This window comes from Myodes glareolus, chromosome 12 (assembly GCF_982192425.1).
Source record: "Myodes glareolus chromosome 12, mMyoGla1.1, whole genome shotgun sequence".
Lineage (NCBI taxonomy): Eukaryota > Metazoa > Chordata > Mammalia > Rodentia > Cricetidae > Myodes > Myodes glareolus.
Genome location: NC_142037.1, coordinates 38,511,236 through 38,523,553, shown reverse-complemented (window position 1 = coordinate 38,523,553; position 12,318 = coordinate 38,511,236). Strand labels below are relative to the sequence as shown.

At 44.3% G+C, this 12,318-nt stretch overlaps 1 protein-coding gene across 23 annotated transcripts in view; it reads right to left on the bottom strand.

The window, feature by feature from the left end:
- Positions 1 to 499: 499 nt before the first annotated feature.
- Positions 500 to 12,318, bottom strand: part of Rcbtb2 (RCC1 and BTB domain containing protein 2) — a 40,118-nt gene continuing 28,299 nt past the window's right edge. For all 23 annotated transcript variants that reach the window (XM_085698717.2, XM_085698724.2, XM_085698721.2 and 20 more), the window contains 5 exons: positions 8,451 to 8,641; positions 7,869 to 7,995; positions 5,668 to 5,807; positions 4,523 to 4,653; positions 500 to 738 (listed from right to left, as the gene is read on the bottom strand). In XM_085698717.2, coding sequence (XP_085554843.1) covers positions 598 to 738; positions 4,523 to 4,653; positions 5,668 to 5,807; positions 7,869 to 7,995; positions 8,451 to 8,641 — 730 coding nt within the window. In that variant the 3' untranslated portion in view covers positions 500 to 597. The remainder of the gene's footprint in view (positions 739 to 4,522; positions 4,654 to 5,667; positions 5,808 to 7,868; positions 7,996 to 8,450; positions 8,642 to 12,318) is intronic.

The following is a 12,318-nucleotide window of genomic DNA, read 5'->3' as shown; positions in this document are numbered from 1 at the left end:
AGGGAAGTGGGAGGAGGCGGAAATTTTCAATAAAAAATAAAAACAAACAAAACCAAAAACCAAAAAAAAAAAGAAAAGAAAACAACCAATCAGAATGACAAAAAAATACCCAAACAAAACAACATAAAAGGATGGAGCCATGGAATCTAGTTATGCTACGCAGCTACACCTGAGTATGGGGCCTGCGCTGACACAATAGAGTGAATGCACATATGAAACCGGAGACTGACAGCATGCACAAGGCCTGCGCCAGCTCAAGACAGACTCCTGGCTGGAGAAGGGGAAGTTGACACAAAGCTCCACCCCTAACCAAGAAGCGAGAGGGAGGCATGAGGCCAGGTACATCTTTTCCGTGTTTGAGTGTGTCATACCTAATCTAGCACTCAGAGCCTTCCACTGTAAACTCCAGGTCAGGTAGATGGAGAAGCCTGACTGCGTCCTTCTGACAGAACATAAGAATTTGGCCAGGTGTAACTCAACACTGTTAATTACAGAAAAGTTGTTTCTCAGTGGCCTTTATTTTTTTTTTAAATGTTTTATTTATTTATTTTGCAGGGGTGACACGGAAAGCCTTAAACATCCCTTTCGATTCAGGGATCAGTTCTTAAAGGCTCCAACTCTGCTGGCTTTGCTGATAAAGTTCTTCAGAAGATCATGGTCCATTTCTGCAAATCCTGAAGTCTGTGTTACTACAGTCAGATGATTTATACAAAATCTGAAGCAGAACTCTTCTAAATCCTGGAACAACAGCAACAGTTTAATGAGTTTGTATCCCCAGTGTAAGGACCAAGGCAAGAGAATTTCTCTCAGAAAAAGGATTTGACAACCAGTAGGAGGGAATTATTAGCAGAGCAGTACAGTTACAGCAACTATATTGCTACAATTAGTTCGTGTTTCGAAAGTGTAAATAACAGAAAAGTACGGTGGCCAGGGCCCAGCATCTAGCCTTTCCTTCAGAGAGAAGTATCTAGGCATAGACACCTTCCCTGACAACAGTACATGTCAGTCATTCATTCCCCTCTCCATATTTGTTAAAAGCACTGTGCTCCTGGTGTTTTTAAATGCTTCTGTCTATGAAGAGTTTGTGGGAAAGGGAGACACGAGACAACTGGCCACGCCAGGACCCCAGTCATTAGCACACTTACTGTTTCTCTGCATGACAACGGATGCGATGGGCGCACTTCATCACATTACACCTTCAATAAACTTAACCCGGGCAGAATCTAAGCAGCAGAGTGTGTGCTTGGCATATGTGAGGCTCTGGGTTCAATCTTCAGAACTAAAATAATTTTTATATGTACATATATATATATTTACATATTTCAATATAAATATGTGTACTTAAATTTATATAAAATCAATACTGAGGAATGAGCTCAAAGCCTTGTGTAGACTAGGCTTACTTAGGTAAGTGTTCTACGCCCAGGTGTGATCTGACCTAGGACAAGGGAGACCTGTTCATGTTCTAATTTTAAACTTGTGTCTCTGTGTTGTTGAAGCTATTTTATAAAATACAAAGCTCCCAACAGTTACCAAGATATTATATATGTACATTGCCCACTATAGTCTTTTCTCTAAACACATAGAAACTCTAGCAAACGCTGAAGATGAATGCAGACTGAGATTATCAGCAACAGAAAACACTGGCAGCCATGCCAGTATGCACACAAACCCACAAGACATTTCCCTTGTAAGAAAGGAAACCAGCTACACAAAGGAAGTGCAATCACTCTGTCCCACAACAGACTGGCAGGCAGCTGGAGTCCCATGTGAGCGCTCGGAGACAAATTGAAATAAGCATGTACCCACACGACAACAAAGATGTGTTGTCTAGATAGGAACCAAATACCTCAAGAGCCACTCAACAGCGGGGCACAGGAGATCAAACAAGACGGGGGGCACCTCATAGGCTGAGCCTACAGAATGATAGAGGGATGCCTGCCCACATCAGTACTGATGCTGTCTGTGGATGACAGCTGAGCACATCCATATCTTAGAGACCCAGACAGTGTCAGAAGAGTTGCTAATTACCAGGAAAGCAAAATGACCCTCAGAAACTACCACGTAGATTCATCTTCTTTTACTTTTTGAACTGGGAACTTCCTATAATTATTTTAAGAATACTACTCAGAAAGAGTTCTTGAGATTCAATAAACGTATCAGAGAGTTCTGTCTCTCTATAAGACAAGTCTTTTATTATTTTCCAAACACTTTCTCTATTTAAATGCTACTGCTTTACACAGCCTCATCTTAACAAGGTCTCTTAGTTCTGTCAGGCAAATACAGATGCCATGGTTCCCTGTTCATTCTTCTCCCTCAAGACTCATACTTTGTCCAAGTACTTCCTTTCTCATTCTAAGTGAACATGACTTCCTGCTTTCCTCAGAAGAGGCTCCATAAAGCTCTTCCCCTCACATCTCCTTACCTCTTATTACATACCTGTGGACACGCCCCTTTTGGGGGTCCATGATAGAAATAATCATCCTCACTCTATCATCAGGTCACACTGCCTGCCTTCAAGGACCTGCTAAAGCAACTGTCCCCATCAGCTTGCTTTTCAATGTATTGTTCCCCTTTCTACACAAACATGCTTTGATTTATCTCAACTGGCACTCCAATCTGTGTCCCATCAAATCTCAGAAAATCACCAGGAAATGCTATCTCTGGATCCCCAGTTCCTCCTCTTCCATTCTCCACTCAGGCCTTCCTGCGGGGATGTATCACTCTGTATCACACTGGCAGATGTGAGCATACATCGGCTCACTAGGGCTTCCTAAAACTCACGTCTTCTCTAGTATCCAGGGTATCACCTCCTGAACTATGCGGACTGACTTGTATATTTCTAAGTATGTGAAATTTTGCTTTTCGCTCTATATTAAAATTAAAAAGTACTCCCATGGAATGGCTTTACCCTGGTACCGTTTACCTGTAGTATCCTTTGCTGGTGTCCCCTATCTAAATCTTAACTTTTGACATTGAATGCCCAACACTTCCTTGTCTGTCTCATAATACAGTTGCTCACAGCTCTCAGTACATGGTCTAACTCTAGACTGGGCTACTCACTCCTTACTCAGGGTCTTTCCTGATGTTTCATAGATCTTTGAAACCAGATTTATAAGCACTTCTCCTAAAATGCTGTTCTCATCTATCCTGCCCAGCTTGGTGCCCCTTGCCATCCTCTACCTCACAGTAAGAGAGCTCACCTTTTTAGTTACTCAGACCAAAAACCTGGGCATGATTCTTAAACTGTCCTTCCTGGTTCCCACCCCATAGCAACAAATCTTACTGCCTCTAGTTTTGAAGTAGAGTTACAATCCAACCACTTTTCATCACTCCTATAGCCAATGACTTGGGCAAGTCTACCCTTACCACTTGCTGGTGGACATGGCCTCCTCATTGGACACTTTCTACCACTGCCATTCCAAGAGGATGCAGATGGATATTTTTTGTTTTTATTTAAATACTGAATGAAAAATGAAACATTGAGTATTTAGAAATATATACAAGTCAGGCCTAGTGGCTCAAGCCTATTCAAGACACGGAGGAGCCCGAGGATTTAATGCCCAGAACCACCCAAAAAGTTTTTAATAGAAAGTAAAGGAAAGAAGATCAAGCTCTGACAGGGGGTGAGGGTTGGAGGGGTGGGGATGGCAGCCATGCCCTATGACAGAGGACAGTTGTTATGTCTGCTCTACACATCGCTTCCTCCCTCAGACTTAGAATTTCCTACATAAGCATGATACTGTTTACAAAAAAGGAAAAAGGCATTCTCTTTTTCAGTCTTTGTGTGTTAAATCAGGAGAGGATATCCTTACACCCAGAGGAAACTGACTCCAAGAAGTTATAGCCTGTTTCCTACAGATTCAGCTCTTCCTTTCTTTATCATGACAATACAGTCAGTGGAGAAAGTTCAGGAAAAGGGCAAACAGGAGGAAATAAAAACTGCATCTAATCTCCCGATGCAAGTCTAAGCACTTTAATGACAGAGTCATCTCCCAGCTCCTCCAGGTATACTTACATTTTTCTGGTCTTTGGTCCAGTTTTCCCCCAAATTGCCTATGTTTTCTTTTCCTTTTTTACTGTGAAGTACTTGCTTTATTGTATGTTATAAAAATATTTTTTCAACATACCATTTACTTATGAATTTATTTGTGTGTGTGTGTGCTTGTACATGGTGCACATCACAGCACATATATGGAGGTCAGAGGGCAACTTGGAGTCAGTTCTCTGCTCGCATCATGTGGGTGCTGGGACTGAACTCACACTGCTAGGTCTGGCAGCAAGCTCCTTTACCTGCAAGTCATTTCACACTTGAGATATACAGATTTTAATCGCTGGAAATCCGGTCCACCAGTCTTTTGTAGTGTCTTCCTTTGATATTACTGAGTTACATTTTTATACCACACACTTTTTGTAGTACTTTTGTTTCTTTTCGTATGCTCCATTTTCATCTACCTAGAGCTTATTTTAAGGCACAGTGGTAACACATAACTTGCGATTCTGTGGTATTTGTCATTCGTACCTGAGCGTCGTACTTCACAGCAGCGGAGAGCAGAGCGATCGCATTCTCCTCACAGATCCCCTGCTTGATGGTCTGCTGACAGAGCTTTTTCAGCCGAGTTTCGCTGTAAAATGTGGCCAGATCTAGCAATCCTGAGGAAAAGGAGCATTTATTGTGCACTCTGAGCACCTGAACTCAGCCCCAGTGTTCAAAGAACGTGAGCACATGGGCTAGCTCTCTGTGGCACTAACTGGTCACGTGGACAGTGCAGCTCCTAAGAAGGCAGCTAAGCGACCAGGAAAAAGCTACTGAAAACAGGAGTAACATTAAGAATGGCTTGAATGGCTTTCCTAGAAACAAAACAAGATGGTGTTTCTTTTAATTGCCCTCGCCTGCACAGAATCTTCGAGGCCACAGCCATCAGCACACATGCTGTCACAGAACTAGAAAGAGAGCAGAGGCAGGCTGGGGTTCCGGGTGTCAGTGACACGCTGCACATGCTCAGGCTCGAGCCCCACCTTCAATTCCTGCACCATCCCACGCTGACTCCTCCCACACATGAAGTGACTCGCACTGCCACATTCAAAGCTGCTCTGGTTTGCTCTTATTCAACACTCACCCAGAGTTTAATGAGGGTGACATGCTCTGGCCCTGGGCACCCTGTCACTTGCTAATGTTTTTCTTCTCTTTAATTAGTGACTCTTACATTCTCTCTGCTGGGTTATTTTCCCTGTGCATGACCTAGGTTCATCCCGCATATACTGATTCATTTATTTCTCCAAGTGAGCTGGAGATGCTGTTTCCTTTGGTGGTGTCATCTCCTTTAAATAATTCAGTGGAGACCTGTGTGTGTGTGTGTGTGTGTGTGTGTGTGTGTGTGTGTGTGCGCTCGTGCATTTTATTGACCTCTTACTGGATCTAACTACTCAACCTTCATTACAGCAGCAACAAGGGAAGCTTGGGTTCAGGACCTGAGAGTGTAGCCCAGCTGTATGTGAGCAAGGCCAAGTGTTCCATCTGAACACCACAGAGAAAAGCTTCCGTTCAACATCAACAGAAGAGCTCCTACAAGTGGCCACCATGTCTTTCTTCTGGGTTGGAAAGAAGTCTGCCTTCCTAATTACTCAGAATTTTGCCAATTTCTTGGTAATGTCTGTGGTGATTACCTACTGCCTCCTCAGGAGATAGGCTGATGTTATCTGTGTATAGGTATTCCAGGAAAGCTCGGAACACCGGATATGAAAATTCACTCATTTCTACAATATCATCTTCACTGTCTTCTAATGAAGAACGAAAATGCTCACACCTGAAAAAGAAAGAAAGATCATATTCCAGGTTCAGGCCCGGAGTCAAAGGACTGCTTGAGGACTTTCTATTGACACTGTATACCTTCCTATTTGCTAGTTAGATACTGGGTGTTCCCTGAGGGCCTATCCTTCCAAGCCTGGTCCCAGGGTGACAATCTTAGAAGGCGACCATGAGGTCTTCAGTCACTGGGGAAATGTACCCACAGGGATCTGTGGAACTCATGCTCGTTTCTGATCCCCGCCTTGTGGTGTTAGCAATGTTCTTCCACCAGGCACTTGCTACCATGATACGCTGCCTTTCAAGAGGCCCCAAACAATGGAGCAAACCAATCATAGAACGAAACTTCCAAATCAAACCTGAGCCAGGATAAGCTTTCAAGATGAAGTAACAGCTCAGCAGTACCAAGCACTAAGTAAGTAAATAACCTTTGGGAGTTAATCTTTTCAGGTACTTTAGAATAGCGACAGGACACTGCCGAAAACATCATCCTTGCCTTGGCTCCTTGTTTGCTTCTCTGCCCTGAAGTTTTTAATTGCTTAATCAGCAAGACTGCAAATGCAGCCTGCTGCTGTTATGGGCAGCCCAGGGAGCTGTCTCTACAACTAAACTGGGGGACACATGGCAGGGACCTCTGGCGTCTTTCTCAGACTATCTTTACTAATCAGCATTGTCTTAATAACTGAATAATTTTGTTTCTTTACTCCATTCAGTCTGGATTACATCCCCTAAAAGTTCCTGTGTTGATGATGTAACCTCTGCTAACTTACAATGTGACCTTATTTGGAGACAGGCTCTCTACAGAAGTCATCAAGGTAAGTCAAGTCACTATGGTGGGTTCCAAGGCAATCAGACAAAGGGGGAGATTTAGACACAGGCAGACATAGAATGCCACATGGCTTGCATCAAAAAGACAAAGACAAAGACAAAGACTGCCATGACCCAAAGCTCAAGTGGAGACTTGGGTTCTCAGCCCCAGAGGGAAAACCACACTGCTACTGTGAGAGAGCACCTTGCTATGGTCTAGGCCACAAGTGTGGACATGCTCTGTCACCGTACGCTGAGCCCCCACTTCCTTCATGAAACTACATGCTCCGTGGTGAGAGTGACCTTACAGAATGGGAACCGGAGACTGAAACGCCATTTTGGGTTTGTGAGTCACTGAAAGAGGATTAAATATCTTTTACACAGTGACAACAAAATCCCATGTCATTATACAATGAGGAAAAGGCCAGACAGAAAACAAGAAATGCCATATAATTACATATATACGAACTTCTAGAAAATGCTAAGTAGATACGGCGAGAAAAAAAATCAGTGCTTGCTCAAGATGGGGCTGTGGGGTCTTTGACAGCATTTTTCTGTATCTGAAGGTAAAGTGGTGGCTTCCCAGACTATGGGCACGGAACAAAGATGAGTGGATAGCATTCAGTGCTCAGAATTAAACATAATAAATGTGACTTTGTGTTGGTATCACCCAGGCCTCCGTGTCTGCGAAAGCCTTGCCCATCACTCTGTTTGCTGATTTTATAGCACCTGAAATCTAAGCCTGAGGAAGAAAGGTTTCCATGGCTGCACTCAGGAATGCATTCTAGCCCAGGCAGTAAAGTAAATCAGAGCATCTGGCCCTATTCCAAGGACAAAACACAGTCACCAAGGACAGAAGCCCCAGCCAGGGCTTTCTAATGTGGGCTGCCCCTGAACACAGACTCAGTATTGGCCTCCCTTACTCTCCATATCTTGTCCCATTGGCCCCCACCCACGCTGTGTTTTAAGGGCAATTACAGCCTTAACAAAGCTGCCTCTTAATTACTCAAGTGTCTGGCCTAGTCCCTTGGACAGCTGAAACAACTGATAAATGAATTAATTTCAATTCTCAAAAGAGACAAGCTCTTACTAATTATTTTAAACATTAGGGTGTGTGTGCCAATGCATGCAGAGGCCATCAATGGGAGACAGCTTTCTGTCCACCATGCAGGACCCAGAGAGGGAATTTAGGTCATCAGACTTGCTGGGTAACGAGCACCATTACCCACAGAGCCAGTGTGCTGGTCACTCTTACCTAATTTTGAGAAGGACTTTGTGAGCATAAATGTATTTTCCATCAACCAGAAACTTGAGGTCTGCAGTGTCAGGGTTGTCGAATTCCCTCTTCAGTGACTCAGCCACAGTGAGGTGGTCATCAGGTTCTAGGAGAGCAACACAGGACTTCCAGGTTCATCCACAGACAGCTGGGCACGAAGGCAAGGAGACCCTGCTCTCTGGGCACTCAGGAGATGCTGACTCCCCCGAACAACTGACCAGCTACACAGGCTTTTACCCCTGAATACAGATTCCCATCTCTGAATGTTCATTGTAAATTTGGCAAAATCAAAACTGTTTCCAACTCTTTCACTAACTGCATAAGATTTTAGAATTTCTGCATGTTTAGAATGTTTCTAGCTAAAAATAAAAGACGCAGTTTCCAGTAAAAAGCAATCAAATCAAATCATCTTTAATTAGTGTCGGGTTGGTTCCCAGGAGTTTTAGTTCCCTTCCCCAGGGGCCCACAGAAAGGAAGTGCATAGATCCTGCACCCAGTGACATACCCCAGTCCTCTTCCTAATTCTCAGGACATGCCCCAAATGGACAAGGACGAGCTTACCCACAGAGAGAAGGCGCCAGGTGACGGCAGGGGTGGCAAAGCAGGCGAACACATCGTCGGTGCAGCAGAAGTGGGTGAGGTGGGGAAGGGTCACTGACTGGCCACGGCACTGGCCCCACATGTATACGTGCCCACCCTGGGTCTTGGCGGCAGATGTGTGGGCAGAATGACAGGCTGCAATCTCTATGATCCTAAGCACAAGCAGACACCACAGGGATACCGTAAGCAGGAGGGAAAGGAGCTGCCCCCCTCCCTCCGGGTGCACCCGACTCAGTATAGTAAGCTAACTAACTAAAAGGAGTGGGTGGGCCCAAGGGACAAAAAGAAAAAACAAAGCAAGACCTGGACACCTTACTTCCTAAATGTTTAGCCACCAAATACTGGAGCCATACTTCAATGGCATTTATAACCCATGAGGAGTGGTTACCAACAGGCCTTAAAAATACCATCCTGCTTTTGAGTTTAAAGTGTGAATGCTTTAAAACATTACTAACTAGATAATAAACATAGACCATCTAACCTGGGAATAAAGAAAACTCAGGCTGGGTGGGATTCAGCACATAGCACTAGCTCGGCAGGAAAGCTGCCCAGGGTTTATCCCTCTCACCACAACCAAACCTTCAGTCACTTTAAAGGAAGAGGGCTGAATGTCATGCTAGCTTCTACTCCTCACAATAAACTCTAACTTTTTTTATGACAGAGATCAACCCTGAGCCTTCTGCATGCTAAAAGGATGCCCTGTAATGAAAGAATCTGGGGCCTTGTGCATGCATACTAAGGAGGATGCCCTATACTGAATGACCCCTGGCTCCAAGAGTCTTGGTTTCATCTAATGTGAGAATTAATGATAAACGGCATATGCTGGGCAATCCGTACAATAAGGGCCTCTCTACTGCTGCTGCCAGAAAAGGCCCAAATCAGAACTTCTTCGGCAACCTTAATTAGCTCTCTTTTCACTTCGACAATTGGGCAGTCACACTCCACAAAATAAAGGTCCCGTGGGCTGAGCCAAAGGAGGCTGTAAACAGAAGGAGTGACGGAAGTAAGCAGAAACCAGTTGATCATAGGAGACAGTCGTCAGTTCAGCTGTTTCCCCCATCAAAACCACGGAAAGGAGTGCCCGGGTGACATCAAGTGACCCTTCTCGTAACAGCTAAAACAGGGAGCCGCAGTGTCACGCGATTTCAATGTGCCTCCTTGGGAAATTTGGCTATTTTTTTTTTAAATTCTGATCCCTCAGGTTAGATAAATAGCTTGTTTTCAGTTTCATGCCTGAAATTTTAGCATAAGAGATTCCATTTTGACTTTTAGCTTTGGACAGGGATTGTGCAGGACAAAGCAATGACCTCTGGTTGTTTAGTTAAAACTATCTCCATGCAGCTTTCGATGAAAATGTCTCGTGTAGAAACGGTACATTTGTGTTGGTATGGCAGACCCTGCCTAGTCTCTTCTAATATTTGCGTGGTTGTGTCAGTAATTTACTGCCATATCTCGTGCTCTGCAGAACAGCCTTGCACAATGGGGAAAAGGTCCACATGATCTGGCTTTCTAGTAAGTATACATGTTTTTAACAGAGAGTCAGCCAATACAATTCACCTAGAAGATAAATGTGTCCACTGCCCCCATCAATTTCCTGGCAGTTTTCCCACCTCACAGAAGATACAAGGGCCTCAATGCCAGTCATTCAGAGCATCCCGGGTTGTGTACAACACTAGCTCTGGGGCAACAGTAGTTTGTATAAGCCAAATTGTTTAAAGTCTTATAATCAACTGTATTATCTTTAAAGAAAAAAAAATAAGATGGAGAGAGCAAAATGCACCACTCAGACAGGGCACAGGCTGCAAAGCAGTCCCTGTCTTAGCTGCAGTGTCCAGGAGAGATGAAGCAAGACCCCCTCTCCCAAAGAGTAGGCCATCAAGAACAGCTTCTTCCATGACTAAGATCATTTTAACAGCTGCTGCCTGCAGGAGTTACAGAGGCTGACCGTGGGAGCTCGCCATCCATATGAAGAGAAGCTGCAGACCAGAGTATGGCTGTCCGCCAGCTCTGCTGGGTAAGAGCAGATTTGAGAGCTACGGAGTCCAGCAGGCTGTGAATTTGTCAGAGGAACACAGAGGCTGTGAGTCAGAGACAAACATATAGTCAAACAGTAGCAGAGGCAGGCACAGCAGGGCAGGTGGGAGGCATCGACAGGAGTATGTAAGGGAACAGACAAGTCTGTCTGGGGGGTAGTGAGCCGCGGGGTTTGCTAGGAGCCATGTTGTCTCTTCCAACAAAGGCCTATGAGTTCCATCAGGATGTAAAGTGGCAGGGGAGTGGGAAAGAGCTCTCAACAGGGAAAGAAGGACAATCTGCACAACAGATGGTGAGGGAGAGAAAGGACAGCCTGGGAGGCTGGGTGGGAGGACCCAAGGCAGGGTACACCACGGCCAAGCCTTGTCACCAAGTAGGATCAGGGCAGCCCCTGGGGTATGAGCCCTGAAAACCCCAACCCCATGGCACTGGGAGCTGAAGCAGCGCTGTGGCAGGCTCACACATACACACAGCTAAGCAGTTAATAAGTTTCGGGGTTTTCTTGTGTTTCTTTTTTCATGTAAACATCTTAACTATCAGTAGTAAAGCCACAGCTTTCTCTGAGTTAGAGGAGCATCCATGCCACCTTCCTGTGAGCATCAGCGAGCTATTCTTGCTCTTTCTCCTGAGGTCAGGCTTAGGCCAGGTTGGTCTTTTCATGTGTGTGTGTGTGTGTGTGTGTGTGTGTGTGTGTGTCTGTGTCTAAAAGTGTGCAATTTGATTTTGGTTTGTTGTTTTTTAAGAGAGAAAGAATATGAAGTTGGGCAGTATGGTGGTTTGAATATAATTGGTCCTCATAAGGTCATAGGGCATGGCACTATTAGGAAATGTGTGGCTTTGTTGGAGTAGGTGTGGCCTTGTTGGAAGAGGTGTGTCCCTGTGGGGGTGGTCTTTGAGGTCTCATATATGCTCAAGCTACATCCAGTGTCTCAGACCACTTCCTATTGCCTGCATGCTACCATGTCCTATCATGATGATAATGAACTAAACCTCTGAAACTATAAGCCAGCCCCAATTAATGTTCTCCTTTATAAGAGTTGCCATGGTCATGATGTCTCTTTATAGCAAACCCTAACAAAGATAGGTAGGTATCGAGGCAGAGGAGGGAGACCTGGGAGGAATTGAGGAGAGGGAAGAATATAATAAAATATATCAAATTCTCAAAAAAAGAAATAAAGAAAGAAAAGAAAAACAAAGAATTCCTGAGGGAACAGAATGTATTTCATTGCTACAGCCACCTGCAAGTTTGTATAGAGGCCTCAAAAAACAAACAAACAAACAAATAAATAAATATTAAAAATCCTGCTTTTATACCAAGAAACACATTTTGAACCTCAACTTTTCTGGGCTGACAGGCAAGAGTAAATAGGTGCCAACTGCGTTAACTAACCTTCATTGGCTAGACCCTGGCATATGCCACACTTACTCTGTAGCCAGCATTGATGGGGAAAATGACTACAAGTTCTTTTGCATATGTGTTTTGTGTCACCTCAGTGGGATGGCTTACACCACCATATAGCTTAATGGCTGTGAAATACTGGAAATGAAAAGGCAGAGCGTAAGAGAAAATACAAATAAAAACAGCAGCAGTGGTCAAAGGTAGAGGTAATTTGTGTTGTGAGCAATGGAGAAAAGGCACCCCCAGAAAAGACAGACTAGGAATCTGACTCCAGTCATGGTCTGTATAAGCCCAGTAGGCTACTGAAGACCTCAAGAGCCCATGGAATTACCAAAGTCCAAGGCATGGCTAATTTACCTTATAAGTCAGAATACTGGGCTAAACTTAAGAATAAGA